The 21100-nt window shown below is 35.0% G+C and overlaps 1 protein-coding gene across 1 annotated transcript; it reads left to right on the forward strand.

Annotated features, from left to right (window-relative positions):
* The first annotated feature begins 5674 nt into the window (after positions 1-5674).
* Positions 5675-6619, forward strand: LOC574814 (E3 ubiquitin-protein ligase HACE1-like). The gene is made up of 2 exons (XM_775210.2): positions 5675-5911; positions 6455-6619. Exons 1-2 carry the CDS (start codon positions 5675-5677, stop codon positions 6617-6619), a joined length of 402 nt encoding a protein of 133 aa, XP_780303.2.
* The last annotated feature ends 14481 nt before the right edge of the window (positions 6620-21100 follow it).

Here is a 21100-nt window from a genome sequence, read left to right on the forward strand (position 1 = left end):
GTTGCAGTAGTCAAGGTGTGATGAAACGAATGCGTGAACTAATCGTTCAGTTGCGCTGGCCGTCAGGTACTTTCTTATTTTACCTACCTTGGAGATTCCAAAAGCTGCTGCTCGAGACTATGAACGTATGTGGTCAGCCATGGTGAGATTCTTATCAAGAATAACACCGATATCCCGAGAGGCCTAAACACATCCGATAGACGTTCCATCACCAATCTGCAGTACATGGAGAATCCGAGCACCTCTAAACCTGGATAATACATGAATGACCTCAGTATTAGAGTCATTGAGTTGAAGATTGTTCCGTAGTGACCATTCCTTAACATCTGCTATACACTGCTGTAGCTTTTGAAGTCCGACGTCATGTTCTTCAGGTCTGATGACGGAATACAACTGAGTGTCATCTGCGTATATGGTATGCAGGATTCCTTGATGGACGCCATCGATTGTTTAGATAGGTGACCAGCCACTGTCGCGCTACATCCTTGGGCGTGTTCACACCACTGTGAGATAGCGAGGTCTATCGTAGCACACCCTTTTTTGAGAGGCCATGTTGCCATGACGCGTGACGTCATGAGGTCAGAGCGGTCAACACTCCTAGTTCGTATAATAGCGCGCGAAATGTTTGACCGCTCTGACCTCATGACGTCACGCGGCATGGCAACAGGACCTCTCAAAAAGGGGGTGCTACGATATACCGCGCTATCTCACTGCGGTGTGAACACGTCTCTTGATGCCGTAGTCACGTTTTAGGATTTTAATGAAATTCACATGGTCAATAGTATCGAATCAGCACTGTAATCCAGTAGAACCAGTATTGCTTTATAACCCCTGTCGACAGCCAGTAACATATCGTTTATCACTTTTAACAGTGCTGTTTCAGTTGAGTAGGACGAGCGATAGGCCGACTGCATATTGTGAAACAAGCAATTCTTCTCTAGATATGCTTTCAACTGGAAGCTAGCAACTCTTTCAAGAACTTTCGCAAGGAACATCAGGTTAGAAACAGGAATACAGTTCCTTAGGTCATTGTGATCCAAACTACGCTTCTTCAGCAACACGGGCTACCTTGAAGCTGTCAGGAACACTCCCAGAAGACATCGAGCCGTTTATGATGGAAGTGATAACTGGCAACAGTTCATCGATACAACACTTGACCAGCCATGTTGGAAGAGGATCCAGCTTGCAATGTTTAGAAGTCATGGCATTGATCACTTTTCTAACTTGATTTTCAGACAATGGTTCGAAAGAAGAAAATTCACTAACACACGAAGGATTTTTCCTTTTGTAACGAGAGGACAAATTGAACCTTGACATGATTTGCTGGATTTTATTCTGAAAAAAACTCTCCAAAGTCATTTGCCAGGGTCTCATCTGAGTCACGATCCGGAAGCACAGGAGCTTTTGGACGAACTTGAAAAGTTGTTTCGTGTCACATCCTTCCACCCCCTTAGACCTACAAGGAATAGAAGGACTGGCTCTACCGACGAAGATGAAAGAACAAGAGGGGATAAACAAAGAAAGAACCATGATTCCGATGATGATAGTCTAGGTGGACCTCCAATGTAGAGAAAGACTGACTCTACAGACGAAGATGAAAGAACAAGAGGGGGATAAACAAAGAAGGAACCATGGTTGCAATGATGATAGTCTAGGTGGACCGCCAAGGAAGAGAAAGAAGAAAACAAACCGACAGACTGACTCTAGCGACGGAGATGAAACATCAATAGATGACAAACAAAGAAAAAGTCATGCTTCCAAGGATAACAATCTAAATAGACCTATACGGAAAAGAAAGATTCACTTTACCGACGAAGAAAAAGAACAAGAGGGGATAAACAAATAAAGAGCAATGATTCCAATGATGATAATCTAGGTAGACCTCCAAGGTAGATAATATGAAGGCAAACCGAATGATGCCATTTTCATGATGGCTTTTAAATTAAAACGTATGCTGTATGTTAGATTGATTGTTGAATTCTGGGAAAGGACACACAAGTCTTCATTAAACCACAGATAAAAAGAAACAAGATTAAAATATATTTCCCAAATATCTGGACCAAATGTCACACCAAATGACTATGTAGTCCCGTGTATGTCCCATCCATGTATAACAACGATCCATTTGGCTTTGGATATGATGATCTAAAAAACTTACAATATACACTAATATCTGATATATCATTTTGAATTGCTTGCTCGCATTTTTTTTAACATTTCAACTATATGACAAGAATCTAACTTAATCTGTTAGCAATTTATTGTTGTGGTTAACGAATATCATAATGTTACAGAAAGACAAAGAAATGAAATATCGGTGATTTGTGAAATATCGTTACAAGATAAATTGCAATACGCCAGTCTTTCAGTATGCAAATATACATGTACATACTTATACTTACATATATTTGAAAGTGAAAAGTGTAATAAGAATTCATTAAAGTCCATTGATGTCAAAATTGGAAAGCCAAACGAAATGTGCGGCATATGGCACGATCTAATCAAAGTACACATTATTATAAAGAAATGAATAATTGTTGTATATGGACATTTTTAATCCGTTCTCCAATGGTTAAACAAAAAATGAATTTAAAGTGGTGTTTATATTTTCCTGTATATTACGATATTCATGTTCACTTATTATATGGTTTATTTTTGGAAAATTTTAACAGTTAAGCCTTTATTTTGCTAGTGTTCCAACATCATTGTCAGTGCCATCTTTAACGATTTGGGGGGTTACCGTGTTACTGATTACAAATATTGTATTCATGGCATTGATTGCATTTATGTTATCGTTAACACTAATATATCAAAATGTGTCAACGAGAACTGTCGAGATATGGTACATTATTTCAATATAACTGTTTTTCAATACCATAATATAAGTCCATTTTTATTAAAATTGAGATTTGCATAAATACATATATTTTGAGGACGATTTGAAAGAAATTTGAAGAAAGAAGTCGGTCATTTCAACGTGCATTTGTATTCAGCGTAGATGATCTGTGTTGCGCTGGCCAAACGACGACCGTTTGTGCATGAAATAATGCAGTAGGCCTACTCAGTTCAACCTTGCAACAATTGGTCGGCTTCATTCCTTCCATCGCGTTGTTTTGATTAACCAAAGTTATTTGAAAAAAATTATCCTAGGAAATCAGGGCTTTAAACACAATGTTTATAAGGAAGGTTTGAATAGTTTGTCCGTAGTAAAGTGTTGTGCTGATTAAACAAAATATCAGTTTAATGACCCGAATCAGTCAGGGGAATTTTCTTACTCGCTTATATCAGCAAAGGAGATTTGATATGCATATTCTATGTATATATGTGCCCTGATACTAGAAAAATAATCAAATGTAACCCCCCCCCCCCCACCCCCATCTATTACAAATGCTATCGTATTTTTCCACAATTAGGCAAACTATTCAGTTATAATCAATTGATGGTTACACTTTACGTCCAAATACCGTATGAAAATGTGTGCTAACATTAGCAAAATCAATTAATCCACACTGTTCAACATCAGTTCATAATGTTGGTCGGTGCAAATGCTGGGATATTTTTAAACCAAGTCCAATGTAAATATATATGCTGATTCGGACCACTTTTGTCATCATTTTTTGGCAAAAAAGTTTTAAAAAAGACCTTTTATTCCAATGTGAAAGAGCAAGCAAATTGTTAAAATTGACCTTAGTCTCTTGAAAATTACAAATAATGGGAACCACTGGATACAGAATTAGGTGTATATAACCACGCTACATGAATAGCGTCAAAGTACGCCCCCCCCCCCTTTACGGTTTATATAATTGAGAGGTCAAGTTGCTCAAGTAGTAGTTGCTCAGTTCTAGTTTTTAAAGAAATGGTAACTTAATGCCTAGTTGACATACTTTCATAGTTTCCTAGTCGTAGTTCTTAAACTCTTTATTAATAGTATCAAACTAACAGTTTTTTCAGGTCCTAGTTCATATAGTATTCTTTCTTTATTTCCTAGTTCCTATTAAAGTAGTGGCCCAATTATCGGTTGCTCAATGCCCTGTTGACTCCCCCAATTGCCCAGTTTTTGGTTCTCTAAGTCTTAGTTTCTAAATTAGTAGTTGCTCAAGTCTAGCTGCTGGATCAGTAGTTCCTCAAGTCTAACTTCAACAAGTAGTAGTAGATCAATAATAAGCTGATAAAGTAGAAGTCGGTCGATTTCTTGTCGCTCAGTAGTATTTGTTGAAATATAAGTTGCTAAAATCATAGTTGATAACGTGTCACTAGCTCAGGTAGTAGTTTCTCTATCGTGGTTGTCAAAGTCTCAGTTTATTTACCAGCAATTGCTCAATACGAAGTTGTTCCATGCCTGGTTGACTCCCCAATTGAGCCAGTCGTCGTTCTTGAATTCTTAATTTCTAATCGAGTAGTTGCCAATGCCTAGTTGCTCAAGTAGTAGTTGCGAAGTCTTTTTTGCTCAAGTAGAATTACCTTGACTTGTATTACTTCCTGAAAGTAATTTCCCTTTCTCTACAGTGTCAGTTTAGAAACGTCAAAGTACGTAATTGGTCTTGAAGGAAAGTCAGAACTTATCTCATCAAAGAACAACGCAGGGCATCTTCCACTCCACTCCGCTGTGAAAAATGGCTACTTGGATTGCGTCGAACTTTTGCTCGCTCAAGAAGTGAGACAAGAGGAGGGAGAAGATGTAAGCATCAAGTAATCCAATTTAGATGGTATTTCTTGTTGTAGAAAGTGCTGCACAATCACTGGTAATGTATAATAGAATACAATGTCGACAAGACGAATGGGGCAGAGGGACGCATGCCCTGGGCCTCACAAGAAAGGGGTGCAGTATAACGAACAAAAGAGAGGAGCGAATGAAAGAAAACAGATATACACAAAATGTAGGAGAACGAACAAATATGCGAATGGTCAATATATTTAAAATTATATGCGCATTCATTTGACCGGTGAATTACATTAAAAATTAGGTTCTGGTCGCATAGCTCCTTTCGCAAAAGTTGCTTGAGGCTCTTGTAATTTTGCGTTTCATTATATGATATAGCTTAAAATAGCATCTGTAAAGAGAGAGAGAGAGAGAGAAAGAAAAAAATATCGTTGTTTTACTCTGTTATCTTCCATTCATCAGTAATTTGAAAGATAATGTCCCCCCCCCCCCACCACCGATTTCAAGATAAAGCGTGTACAATCGCATAAAAAATGATGAACATATAACAGGAAACGTAATCTTTGGTTCTCTTATCCGAATCCACATCAGCATTTCTCATTGGCTTCCGTTAATTGTGCAACCCACTTGAGGAAGTAGTGAAACTGTAATCCATGTTTAACATTTGGAATGCTACTTCTTGATTGCAGTGCTTCATAGTTGTTTTGTTTCTTGTTATTTTTTCCGGATTTAAGTGTATAGAAAATAAATATTTGACGGTTAAAAATGCGAAAGTTTACCTCTTGGTTAGTCTGCGTATAACAAACTTGGTGAGGGGCACAGAGGCAGTGTCTGACCAGTCGCTATAATCCATAGATATTCCACCATTTTGGCCTACACCAAATGAAGGAAGTATATATTATACTGTATTTTAATTTTTGGACGTTTTAGATTATCATCCTGAATTTTGATTTCATAGGTTCTGCCACATCTAAATCATTTATATTGTTCGTGTATTTTTTCTTCATGATGTAAATGTATGGACTGCAGAGCTGCTCTTTATTGGACGAGCAAGACTGTGAGGGGAAAACGCCATTGCATCTGGCCGTAGAAGGTGGATTTTCTCCCATTATTGAGGCCTTGATCGAAGCCGGAGCAGACGTGAACATCCAAAACAATGACGGAAAAACCTGTTTGCATCTTGTTGTTACACTGTGGGGTAGTCCTGAACATCTTGACAAAAAGGTCCAGACCACCAATGGTTTTGAGCAGGTAAGATATTATTCCAATTATATAGTATTACCGAAAGAATATATTAACCGAAACTGTCATCTCAAAGGATTTAATTTGATAATGCTGTATGATATACTAATTTTATTCTTCATTCCCCTTTTTTCAATGTGAAAAATTAGATCAACAATGTTTTGTTAACATTTTAAGTTCTTATCATTTTCTTTTTCTGCCTCTTTTAAGATTTCATTACACGCCAAGAACTATTGTACAGTTAGCCAGGCTCATAATTGAAACGGAAATAAATCAAATAAACTCTGTGTGACCGTTTCATGTGTTGTTTAACATATTTTACTAATTAAAGTAATATTCATGAATACTGTTTTAATCTTTGAACCAAAATTCTACCGAGGATAATTATAAACAAAAATGCAAATATACACAATTAATACCAACAATAACACACAATCAGTATTAATATTAAACATTACGGGTACGTAAATGAAGGAAAATCTGTGCGTATTGTTTGTAAAACCATCATGCACCTATTTGAAATGACAATAATCTCATGTTTTTGTACGTTAGGTTGTATCAAGAAATTCTCAGTACGAGCCGCTCACAGATAACGAGAAGCTTCTTCTCTACCTCCTCGACAAGGGAGCCAAATGTACAACGTTTGACGCGAGTGGTGACACACCGATACATTGTACAAACACACAGAGACTCTGGCAGCTTATTGTATCAAGGTAATTAATGAAAGGTGTACCAATTCATTGAACAAATTGTATAGCTAGAAGCTAAAATATATATATATATATATATAATAATATTAATACTAATAATAATTAAAGAAATAAATAAAATAATAGTAATAATAATAATCATAACAACACGATTCATAATAATAATAGTAATAATAATAATAATAATAATAATAATAATAATAATAATAATAATAAAAAAAAAAAAATAATAATAATAATAATAATAATAAAAACAATAATTTAAAAACAATAATGAAGGAAAACGAATGAGACCAAACAGAGGTAAACGGTGAAGGAGTATGAAGACAATAAAGTGTAACATAACATCCCGCGAATAGGGCTCGCAGAGAACCCAGGTCATACGTAAAGTCCTAATATACGTGCCCTATTCATCCATGAGTGCGTACGTGTGCACTAGCCTCTACTTAACAAGACATTGTATTGCTCATTGAGAATGTATTGAAACAGCATTATATCTTAGTAGAATTAATATTTGATGTTCATTTCGACACAGTATAGCCACACAGAATCCCTTATTTCAAGAGCAAATATTTGTCGGTTGTTGGAACAATTTAAAGCGTTTGTGAAAAAATAATCATACATAAACAACCATGAGTGTTCCAATTGAAGAAAGAAAAAAAAAACGTAAAGGCATCGGTGTAAATTGACTCATACTATATGGTATTTACCGTCTTTGATTAAGTTTGAATAACATGGTCGTAATATCCACGGCATATACATGCGTATTCAATTACATTCAATTGAAATATTAATCTTTTTTTTTTGTTTCTTTCCCTCTCTCTTAAAAAAAAGAATACCGGAAGAGAAGCGCAATGATTTATTGGATGGTAATATATTTTTATCAAAATTTCTTCATAAGTAATTGTGTAATCAGTCATTTCGTTTTAAACGTCATCACCATTTTATGTTAAAAAGGAAAAATTTCTGGGGATGCTCGACAATACATGATTTATGACTGTATATAATACACTAATTTTCCCAAAATTTTGCAAATCAATAATTGTTGTCTAATATATTATGGGCTCATTAATTTCGTGTTCGATACTACCAAAGGGATGCCTTAATGGAAAGGATATGTTTTTCTAAAAAATTACATAATGCTTTTTGGTGTGTTTTGAGTCTTGGGTGTGCATAATCTGTATATCGTAAAGAACAAAATGATAATTGAATTCAATTGATACGAGTTGAAACTATAGATTGATGTGCACATTTCATTGCCAGCTGAACGAAACTTGACACAATGAGTCAGGGAATAGTACACGTGTTGGGTCTGGTGGATAAGTTGTTGGACTGTACATCACAAAGTTCGGGTTTCAAATCCCAGCCCCGTGCTAACGTCCTTTGGATATACCTAAATCAATATTTTTCCACTCTCCACATATGTTTAAATGGGTACCTGATATGCTTGAGCGATAATTACTTAGGCAGCTCGGCCCAAAAATACCTAGTAAGGTTAAACATATTGGGTTCCCTTTGCCATTCGTAACTACAATGACATACAATAACTGCATGTAGAATAATGCGATAATTTTATTCATCCTTGTACAAATATTGAATTTTATTGCAGAATTGGATGTTGAATCAACAAGAATAACGCGAACAGTGCAACGAGTTATTGGTCCGGAAGGGGATGAGATAAATCTTAGCCGGTATGGCGTCCACTTAACTATACCAGCAGGTGCACTTGACCAAGACCAAGATATATCTATGAGACTACTCGAAACTTTTCCCGTTCCGGGCATCCAAGGCGAAGAGATGGTGGCAAGTTTTGGCGTTGAACTCAAACCTGGGGGCTTACAGTTTAAGCGTCCTGTCCAAATAAAATTGCCTCATTGTGCCAGTGTTGTCGACACTCCGGATGTTAAAGTAGTACTTCACCATTTCAGAGGTATGTTCATTCTTACGTTTCTTCGAGTGAATAGCTTCGAGACTGCTGTATGAAATGGACAGACCAAAAACGAAATGATATAGAATACTCAAAATATGCGTATTGTGCATTACGTAATCATACAATACACACTTTTGTTTGTAAATGTTGCAAAAATATTAGTATAAAAATGCACTCAAAGACAATACATAATCATGGTGCTAATAGTTGTCTTAATAGTTTTCATAAGAAAACAAATGTAAGAAAATTAGTTCAATAATTTGTTGTCTCATTGCAAATAATTGGGGAATTCTGGTCAAGAATTGTCAAATTGTCAAATTAACTGTGATGAAGGAATTGGACAAAAAATGGTTGATCAGCTTCAGCAAATCACACTCTCGAGTGGTCACGATTCCTTGTCTCTGTGAGGCTTCTTCGCACCGTCCAACATGTCTCCCCGAACTCGCATGCGGTCGCCTTTAACACATAACCCCATGAATAAATCTCAACTTTTTGTCAAGCAACACTTTAACCTCTGAACTAGATATAACCGGTGAACTTATCTTTCTGATAAGTGATTTAGCGAAAGCGATAAATATAAAGAATGGTATGTGCATTTTATTAAATACATCCGTAACAGGTTACAAATATGAGACCGCGTGTGATCTCTAGCAGGTACCACGGACGGTCCAAAGGAGCCTCACATAGACAGCGAAGAAGAAGCGTGACCACCTGAGAGTTTGTTTTGTTGAAGCTGTTCATGTACCACCAAATAATTGGTGTGTACCTTGAGGTTCTTAAATAATTTAATCAACGATAAATTGACTCAATTTTGGAGAGAACGGCACACTGAACTAGCACTGTGCAGACATATCTTGTGCAATTTTGATTCAAACTTTTCAGATATTAATTGGTTATAACTTACAAATATGAGGGCAGGTGAAAAATCTTCTGGGGACATATATTCTTTGATGTTATTTCAAAAATAACCTGACACTAAGTAGGAAGTTCACAATATATATTTGCATTTTTACTAAAACTCTACTTCTCCTCAACGTTTCTTGATATCACCATCAACATAATTATTCCACATGTTTTTTACAATACAGTCCATGGTGTGCCCATACTTCTTTTTTTGTCGATTCTTTTTATGGTTTTCCTCAGTAAATGTTGATATGCGGATTGAAACACCCTTTTGTTGTATTTTTTTTTCTTCCAAATTGGTATTGATTTTCGAAAATTGTTGTAACATTACAAAAACAACAATCATACAAGAATTAAATAATTGTATAACATTAAAAGAACAATAATCAAATACGAATCACTATAACAATTACCCAAACAAAAAAATAACAACAATCAAACGAACAAACAAACAGACCTGATGTAAAAACTAAAAAATCAGTCTCGGGTGGTTTGAACTGTATCATTATAAAAATATAATTATGGATAATTAAAATAAATTCTCAATAGGGGACCATTTTCTATAGTGCATGTTTTCTTTGTGCTTTTGTTTAGCAATTACCAATTCTATAAGTCTGATTTTGCAAATAAACGTTTCAAAACCTATGAAACTTACTACTAAATTCCTGCATTTCTGAATATAAATGTATCTCTTCAATAAGATAATTAAGTGATTTAATAATATTTGATGTGGTCCCTTCCAATCCTTTATGAATCCAAACATCATTCTTTTCCTAGATAGATCCTCATATCTGATAGATAGCTTTAGACCAATTTTATCAACAAAAGCTCGTCTTAAATCTTCAGCAACATTACACTCATAAAAAAGGTGTAAAGGAGTTTCAACAGAGGTCTCGCACATTGTGCAAAGTTCTGTCTGAACTTGCTTCATTTTAAATAGTCTCTCATTGGTGTATAGAATATTATGTAAAATCTTAAACTGGAAGACTCTCACCTTAACTTCTATTGTGCATTTAAAAGGGAGTAGATACATTTGTGGCCATTCCTCCTTTTCTATCCCATATTTAGTGGAAAATAGGGGTTCACAGACAGGTCTACATGTCAATTTACTAAATCAACATAAATATTTCTAGTTTTTAGTTTTTTAATTTCTACTGTCAAAAGGTCAGACTGATCATGTTCATAATCTATTTTCTCCAAGAACATTTGTATCAATAATTGATTAAATGAACTTCCCCATTTCTTCCTGACTAGCGATACTATTGCCAAATATATCATGTAGTATTTACCTGGTACTCCTCTTGCTTTCCAAAGATTAAATTGCACAATGTTTCCATGAAGATCAAAAAGTTGATATACATAACATAGACCTGCCTCATGAAAGGCCTTACAGTAAACTGATTTATTATCAATAAGAATATATTGATTGTTCCAAACAATTTGACTAAGTACACTTGCTTGGGCTCCTTGATCATCAACCAATTGATTATACTCCTTTGTCTTGGACCATGCTAACAACAAGTTATGATAAAATATGGGAATTCCAAGAGAATTCAACTGGCTCATAGAATAATTACTCATAAAAATCAATTTTCCACCAAATCGTTTACTATAGTGGTCAAAAAACAACTTCCAATGATGATCTGATTCTGTATAATATCTCTGAATCCACTTAACCAGCTGTGTCTCTATCATGCATTTTAGTTTCGGGAATTTAAGACCACCTTCAGTATAATCTGCAATCATTGTTGCCCGTGATATCTTATCTGGACCTTTCCTTATATAAACTGAAACATCAACTTTTCAACCTCCTTAACAAAATCATCGGGTATTTCAATATTGGAAACTATATACATAATCTTAGACATAACAAATGTTTTCAACAGTTGAATTTGTCCTATTAAAGTTAACCCCCGATTCTTCCATCTTAAAAAAGTACATTTTATTTCATCCAGTCTCTTATCAAAGTTCAGTTTCCTGACTACTTCCTGATCATATGAGAAATGAATGCCTAAAATTCTTATGCTTTTGTCTGCCCATTGTATATCATTTGTTTTTTCTCCGTTGTGCCTATCTTTCCCAACCTATATACCTTCCGTTTTTGTTTTATTCAAATAAAGACCTGATATGATTGAGAATTCTTCAAAAACATTGAAAGCCATCTTCATTGATTGTATATTCCTACAAAAGCAAGTTATGTCATCAGCATATGCTGTATACTTTATTTGTTTTCCACTAAATTCAAAAGCCTGAATATTATCATTATTATTAAATCTTGTAAGAACAACTTCCAAGCTCAGTATAAACAGTAAAGGAGCCAGAGGATCACCTTGTCTGACTCCTCTAGACACTGGAAAATATCCAGTGGTAAATCCATTCACCAATACACAACTACTTATATTAGTGTGCAATGTTCTAACCCATTGTATGAAAGATGGTCCAAAATTGAACGCTTCTAAACAATTTAGCATATACCTGTGGCTTATTGAATCAAATGCTTTTGTTAGATCAAGGGCTAGCATAATACCTCTCAAATTCTCCTCCTTAGTATATTGTAAAAGGTCTGATATTAATCTTATTCCTTCCCCTATGTATCTGCCTTTAATAAAGGCAGTTTGTTGACTATCTACTAACTCTCCTATCACCTTAGCAGCTCTCTTCGCCAAGCATTTATAAAGTATGTTAACATCTACATTTAAAAGAGTTATGGGACGCCTATTGCTCAGTGTATGTTTTTCTCTATCAGGCTTAGGGATGGGTTTAATTGTACCTTGTCTTTGTGACACAGACATTACACTATTTTCATATGCAAAATTGAAAGAATCAATAACTTCTTTTGATATCAAAGGCCAAAACATCTCATAAAACTCCACAGTTAACCCATCGTTCCCAGGTGTTTTATTTCTAGCCATTTTTAACAATTCTGCCCTAGCTTCAGAGCAAGTGATATTTCCTTCACATGAATTTCTTTCTTCGTCTGTGAGTTGCTTGATGTTACTCTGACTTATGTAATCTTTGCTCACCTCATCTTCCACCTTATCTTTGTTCTCAAACAAAGTTTTATATGATTTCTTAATGAAATCCTGTATTTCAGACTGTTTATCAATACGTCCTACATCTGAAGTCAAAACATCAATATTGGAATTTGCTGCTTGACCTTTTTCCAATGACAAAAAATATTTAGTACTCTTTTCCCCTTTCTCATACCATGTACACCTTGACCTCAAGATTGCCCCATCTGCAAAATAGTCATATATTTTAAACAACTCCTGTTCTATTTCCCTTTTCTTTTTCATTAATTCTTCATCTATATCTTCTGCTGCCATCCTGTCATCTATTTTTTTCAATTCTTTTTCAAGAGCCTTTCTTTTCTCTTCCCTTTCACATTTCTTCTTCTTAGAGAATGGTACAGTAAATTATCTAATTTTAAACTTTAACCAATCCCATAGCCCTCCTTTATCATTACTATCTGTAAACTCACCAATCCATTCTGAGTATTTATTAGCTAAAGCATTAACATACTCCACATCATTCAATAGACTATTGTTAAATTTCCAGTAGGACGGACCAGAATTTTTTGTCTTAATTTTCATGTGCAAACTAACATGATCATGATCAGACAAAACACACGGTATGATATCATTTTCACTGATTGTATTCTGTAAGGATTCATGGATTAACCAAAAATCCAATCTAGATTGCACCAGTGGGTTATACCTTCTCCATGTAAATCCTTTTTTGCAGGGGTTTCGGATTCTCCAAACATCGACCAGACCAAAATATATTTTCAGATTTGCTATAAGATTCACAGAGTGCTTCCAAATGCTTTTCATTGAGCCACCTGCCCTGTCCAGATCAAGGTTTTGAATGAAATTAAAGTCCCCACCAATTATTAGAATTTCCCCATTTTCAACGTTATCTTGTATGGTCAATTCTACCTTCTTAAAAAACTCAACCTGATCCTTCTCATTATTTGGTGCATATATGTTGCATATCACATAAACTTTCTTCTGAATTTCAACTTTTACCAATAAAAATCGTCCCATTATATCTTTAATGGAGTCTAACAATTTAAAATCGGGTGTCTTTCTTAATATAATGCATACTCCTCTGCTATTAGAAGTTCCATGACTGAAAATAATATCAGATCTAACTTGATTTCTCCATAATGATTCTTCCTTTTCTACAGAATGAGTTTCCTGTAAAAGGATAATATCTTTGTTCTGTTTAAGCATATAATTAAAATAACGTTTTCTTGCTTTAAAGTCCCCCAATCCGTTAACATTATGTGTCATCAGCTTCAAATCCATAGTTGAGATATGAATTTCTTAAAAATACCACCATTATAAGATCAGGTTTAACATATATTAAACATTCAGGTTCAACAACCAAACAACACAAAAAACAAATCATAACAAAGGCTACTTTGTATGCATTAGGGAGATCAAGGTGGCGCTCTACATCGTGGTCTTTCCTTTTTCCTTTGAGTGCTTTTTCCACATATTCACCTATAAAAGTTCACTCTCAGAATTAGTTCATGAAAAATAATTAAACAAATAAAAGTTTCTTGTCATTAACCTAATCTAAGTATTCCTTTTTCACTTTTCTTCTTGTTTTTAAGTAGGCAAGGTAAGTCCAGCTCTATAACATCATTCATGTTTTTGTTTTGTTAATGTTTCCAGCATTTCGATGTGGAATGATATTTTCTTTCCTTTGACGTTTTGAGTTATTTCTTCTTGTATTGTATCTCCTTCCCGTCTTTTCCTTCTTTGTAGAAGATACGAGCAGGATACTTGAATTATACTGCTCTCCTTGTATTTTCCTCTTTCAGCTTCTTCCGTTGTTCACGAATTTCCTTGGGCAACATTTCATCCACGTAAATAGGATGCTTTCCCTTGTGCTCAAAGGGTTTCTCCTTCAAAAAGCGACGTGCATTTACCAGGATCATACTTTTGGTCGAGTACCGATTAAAGGCTGCAATAATCGGCCTTGGTCGAGGTGATGAGGTGCTTCCGCTGCGATGTGCCCTTTCGATGATTACTTCAGCTTCAATCTGCAAATGCGACTTGGCAAATGACTGGATCAAATTTTCAAAATTCTTGTTCTCAGCACCCTCTGGAAAGCCTTGGAACACAAGTGTGTTTCTCATTCCCCTGGCGGATAGGTCTGTCAGACGTTCGCGCAACTTCTCATTCTCCTTTTCTTGTGCGTGCAATTTCTCTTTGATTGAACCAATGTCAAACTCAATCCCTTCTTGCTTTTCCTTCACTTCTTCTATCTCTCTCTTATTGTTATCAATCTGAGTAAGGGATAAGTCTAATCTGGTCACTATGTCATTGAATTTTGAGTTCATTTGATCCATTCTGTCAAGAAGCTTTGCTAGTAAATCTTCAGTGGTAGTACTTGCCTGCAACTTTTGATCTCCATTGGTCTTTCGCTTCTTCTCTGCCCGCGGTTCGTCTTTGTCTTTTTCCCTCTCCTTTCCCCCGACAGCTTGGGGGTGCGACTCCTGCGAGTCCTGGCCTGCTTCGCTGATTCCAGTAAGCACTGACTGCTGAGTGAGATTTTCAAGTTGAATGTCCGAGTTTTCATCGATATCCATCTCTGTTCTGCCTGAAATTGAGCCAGAAGGGGTGAAGTATTGGGAAATCCTTGGTGAAACGTCCATTTTGTCCATCTGTTTTTTCTTCCACTTATTTTTAAATGATCTTACAGGAATTTTCCACGATGAGAACTTAGTAGGGCGCCATCTTTCCTCTTCCGTTTTGTTGTAATTAATAAACTGCCAAAAGTACAAAAAAAAACCATACTAAGAGGTAACCAAGACACAGAGTGTTTTATTTATAAATTGATTGATTAATGATTTATAATATATATGTTTGTCGTAAAGTATGTATTTATTGTATAACTTATTTAGTTGCTTAGATATATATATTATTGTTGCATTATGTTTCATCTATTAAAGTAATATTATTATTATTATTATCTTTATTGTTATTACTAGTATTACTGTTATTAATGTTATTTATATTATTTGTATTATTGTTACTATATTATTATTACTATATTATTAATATCATCATTTTAATGTTAACTCTACTTTAACTTAAAGGAGGCGAACTCACGTCAAAGGAGGTAACTGCAGGGGACTTGGCCGAGATTCCTGCCTGCACTATTCGGGAAAAGGAGCTCGAGCTACACATCGACGAGTTCTGCTCCTGGTTTGCTTTCTTCAAATCGTCGACAGGAAAACAAATGATGTGCTGTCCTTACTCAAAAAAAGCATCTGTTCATTCTGCTGACCTGCGTTTATATTTGGCGATTGATGTTGAGGGTGTAGAAAAAGTAAAAAGGATTATTATGAATTTGTAAATTTCGTTTAGGCGTTATACGAAGCAACGGAATGTTTGTTATTCAGAGTATAGTACCTATTTTTGGAGTGATAATGATTATAACAATGATGGTCAAAATGATAAAAATAATATTAAGAATGATAATTATAATAAAAACACAGAAAACAACAACAACAATAATGATTGGAAATAATTACAATAATGATAATGATACCAATAATAAGAAAAAGAATAATAATACTACTGCTGATAATAATGAAAACAATAACTATAATTTCGGTTTACACAGCGCTATTATCGCCGACATATATAAGTGTATTTAATAATGTCAAATAAGATATTATGTTTAAATAGTTCAAAAGACTATTGTGATATATATATACACAATTGGTATGCCAATCGTTAAATCTGTTCGTGAAGCTAAAAAAGACACCAAATGCCTTTACGAAAAGCGTATAGTGGTCACTTGAAAAGGAAAACTCAACCCTTGATTTGTAATTGAGGAACGGGTCAATGAAAGTTAGAACACGTTCCGATTCAAATTAAGAAACTTATGATTTCTTGAAGTTGCGATCTATCAAACGATAATTGGTATTTCTGTAACGTATTTTGTGAGCTACCCTCCATTTGGTCTCTGCTAAACAGTAATATTTACTATAATAACAGTAATATTTAATATATCACATTACTATTGATATCTCAGACATTTTGGCAACTTAATAGTAGGTCAACTAATGGTGTTCTTCCATTTGACATACATACGGTATCTCGGATGCTATTTAATTAGAAAAAAAATATCTTTCTTTTTTTCTAGGAGCTTTCAAATTCTGTAAGGCTACGAGGTGCACACAAAATTGGAGATGACAAGCCCTTCTTTGTTCAATGGAGCATTGGGGATGTGCACGTTGCTGTGATGAACAATGAGCGTGAAGAAAAAGCTAAGGTAACAACCCTCGGAGCAAATCTGCGTTCATATTTTGTTTTTGTAAGATAAAGTATTGTGAAGCGTTATACACTTCTGTATTCTTTGAAAGAGCTAAACGAATCAAACATTGTAATTGGACTACAATTTTCAAACAACAAACGCGACGTATTTATTCGACCAATGATGATGAGTGTAACATCATTGGAAATAAGAAACCTCAACAATCAGGATCTTTTCGCACCATAGTGTGACGTTCCCGCGTTATAGACTTCAGAGAGAAGTACAAAGAGGAACAGCTTTGTTGGCTTTTCCTTATAACGATTGCTCTGTTGTGAATGCGTAAGGATATATTAAAAACAAAATCGTGACAAAGTCATAGAATCTGCCCAATCATTACAAATATTATTGCAACAATTGATGTTTGAATTGTTATTTGCTGTTCGACCCAGATCAATTCGACCCGCGGTAAATGTTACGCAAAGCTTTAAAGAAAAATTGCACGAACGAATTGAAGGGTTGTAGGCCTACGTGTTATAACGACGCCATGCACATGCGCACGTTCAATCTCTGAGCGCATGTCCCTCAGTTTCCATGACGTGTAGGGGCGCTTTTCCATCGACCTCTAGGTCCTCATACCATGCAACGGCACTGTCAGATGTATTTTATGAGTAAGTTTTTGTTTTACTTGTGGGGTTGAATAAGAACAAGAACACAACTGTTTGTGTAAGGGCTTACATATTTGCTATTGATGGGTATACTTCACAAATGTGCTAAATTTGGTAATCTTAACAAAAATTGTATATTTGTCAGCCATTCCACAGTATTGAAATAAATGTAAGATTTGTTTTCTACAAGGGAGATGTTTCCGTAATTTGTTGCTTACATTTGAAATTGTTGCCTAAAATTTGACTACCTACCGTGATACCGGGAAACTACTGGAATTTATTTATTTACCATCACTAATTAATCTTGTATTGAATTATTTACTTCATGTAAATACCCCTTGTATTTTGTTTGTGTCCATACCATTATCTCATAAATAACTATCTTTACGCAAGCATAATGTGTTTCTTTTGATGATGTAAAAGTCAATAAAAATCGGAGATATTCGAACCAGCAACCGGATTCACATAGACTTCGCCGAGCTAAGGACCCAGCATTATGAATACCTCGCCATGAGAGTCTTCCAGGTAACAGAAACAAGAATTGTGTGCACTAATCGTAAGTACGTTTAGTTTTTTCCCTTTCATTAAACATAAATTAAAAATGCAAATGTATAACAAGTAAGAAAATGTCATCCAAAAGAACCATTAATATGAGTAACTCACTTTAATTAAATCATTCGTGGAGTATTTGTGTGAGCTAAAAAAAAATCTTCTTCAGTATACGTACTGTTACAAGTACCCGGTTGCCCACAAAGTTAAAAATCCATTTTTCTTAATTCTTTTCGTGAAGCGATTGCGACAATATGATTTATTGTTGATTAAAAAAGTTTGTATCATCTCAGAACTTCAGTTAACAAGAAATAATTGATCAAACAAGAACTATGTATGTGGAATGCTATGTTTGTGATCAATCAGACGTTTACTACAGCTTTCCTAAAGCAGAAACTACAAAATGATACAATATTTTCATCAAGGATCACTGCCCGTGAATGTCCTCAACATCGTTTCACAAGAATGCGTCTATGAAATTATTTTTTTGTCGCGAATTTGGTTTCATTTTTACCAACAAAAGAAAACGCCAATCTACTGGCATCACATTAAGATTTGTCCGGTATTATTTCATAGTCCCCTTCGTTGTTCTTGTTCACCGTTTCTAACTTTTATCTATAAAATTCATATGTTCTTATTTATCTGTGTTCTCTTAATATCAATTTGTCATTTAGCACTTGAGAAGACACATGCGACAGAAGCAGCAGAAGCCCTGGAAAACTTTGAAGTTGAAACGTGAGTAAATGCATGAAATGGGAAAAAGACTACATTACCTTTTATTAGACCAGATACTTATATTGCATTTCATGTATAAGGCACATGTCGTGAATACTCTTCTGAACCTAATTCCTGGAGCTCAGATTTGTGCTATAAAATAATTATTATCGAGGTAAATTATCCACAATTTGCTAAATGGATACATCTGCAATTAGTTTTTTTTTTGCCTTTTTAGTAACATTTTCAAGCCAAGATTAGGTGGGACCAAACCACGGACAACGAAAAGTAAGAGTTTCATAATTCAAGCCATGATTAATTTTGAATGATTTACTTGTGCAGATCCGCTCAGAAACTGAAGGACGCTCAACTTCTTAAAGTCTCAAAGGAAGTTCCCTACACCAAATACAACGACTTGAGTGTACTTTTAGGATGCTCTTTGAATTCTGCCAAAAACATACTAGCAAAGCATCATCATAATCGTACGGAAGCACTTCTGGAAGTTCTCATGGACTGGAATCAACAAACGACATGTAATCACAGGCACAAGCTCATAGAGGCCCTAATAGAAGTAGAAGTTGCAGGTCTGATTACTAAAATATTTCCCGACTACGTACACGGCCATGAACCAGCTTGTCGAAGAATGATTAGATACAGGAGTCAGACAATGTGAATAGCAAAACGTGCAATTCAAAGTTAGACATGATAGAAACTACTGTCAGTTGACGTAAGGTCGTAACTTACAAAACATTATTTTGTGCTTCTACCCAAATTCCCCCCACCCTCTCTCTCTCTTTCTAACCATGTAGTATAATATTTATATTAAATGGCTGAATATTTCAAACTTTATTTTATGCAGCTCGGTTATTTTATGTTTCATTCCAAACACAGAGTCACTTGCATAATATGTCTGATGATCTTTTATGTAGTTAATTCCTCCATCAACTCGGTGTATGCTACAGGAAATGAAACAATTACCATTTAAATCTAGATAAGACTATGGAAACATCTCGCACCTAGTGTAGTAGAAAAGGCATTCTTGTTTTAATTTAAGGCCAAAATAACTCGCAGCCTTCCATAAGGCTGCATGCACGCTATCGTTATAGTGCTTTGTACATGCGAGAGAGCCATCGCTTTAGTGCCATGTGCGTGTATAAGCACGCGTTCGTAATAACAGTTATTGTTCATGCTCATTGGACTGTGCTTTGTGTTTTGCACTCGCTATTCATAGATCCATCGCGTTATCTCAAAATCAACTAGGCACGGAGGGATTTGGGGCTTGGTACAATGGGGGTTAGCCCCATATGGCATCATAAGAGTTAGGTAAATTCTTGATATACTTATCTATTTTTAACTTTAAATTTTGTATCAAAACATGTATTGTTAATTTATCCTTCTTTTTTTTTTCTTCTGTTCTTCTTCTCAACTTTTTCAATTTGGATCCGATTCACTTTAAAGCTAATCTTGAGCTGTTGTATGGAAATCGTATTTTGAGTAAAAATTACTATGATTTAAGTCTGGATTGTTTCATCCTGCAGTAGATTGGTTGTTTATACCTGTGAAATAAAACAAACAAACGCACAAAACTTACTGGGCATCATGTTCGATATAAACCACAACTGTAATTTGCACATAGTGACCTTAGTTATACACAGGGTGTCGGGCCTACATACCCGGATTTTCTTATCGTGTTGTGCTCATTACTTTTTTTAGTCACTATACATTTTCTACCAATATTTTTTGGAACATGGCATATATTTGTAATATTGAACATTCAGTCTAAATTTCGTTGGATTCTGTGAGAATTTATTTTCTCTTTAACTAACCGGAAATCAGGTTTATCTTTAAGCAAACATTATTTTGATATGTATTTGTGTTAATGTTTATTTATGTTAGTGGAAGCAGAAAAAGGTTTCATATATCGTCGGTGGGGCGACAAAACCTCGTATCTCAATTTTTTGAGATTTTGATTTTTGTTTTGCATAATTTTGTAGCTAATGGCCTACGACACCACCTGGTAAATCCATGGAACCCCTCCTGTCTCGGTTTTTCACAAATCCACACAAACACCCTTAAACTAAACCTCGTAACTTTAACCCCCTTTGAAGCTGCACTAACAAAACCTCGTAATATAATATACATAATTCCTTTTCCTTGTAACTCACACACGGCCTAACAGTACCGAAGTTAGTGTATTCAAATCCTCGTAACTTATTCAACCAAAACCTCGTAACTCATTCAGAGTTGAAAGTAAGAACTCGTATCTCAATTTGAATAAGAACTAAAAACTCGTATTTCAATGTAGATAAATGCAAAAACCTCGTAACTCACATTCAAATATAAAAACAATTATTTTACTGTATTTCAACAATGACATTAAAAATTGTATACATATTCCAGTTTTAAAAAGAAAGGATGGTGTCACAGCACTAAATTTGTTGAGACAGGA

The sequence above is a fragment of the Strongylocentrotus purpuratus genome, unplaced genomic scaffold (genome assembly GCF_000002235.5).
Source record: "Strongylocentrotus purpuratus isolate Spur 01 unplaced genomic scaffold, Spur_5.0 spur5_scaffold_20, whole genome shotgun sequence".
NCBI classification, from domain to species: Eukaryota; Metazoa; Echinodermata; class Echinoidea; order Camarodonta; family Strongylocentrotidae; genus Strongylocentrotus; species Strongylocentrotus purpuratus.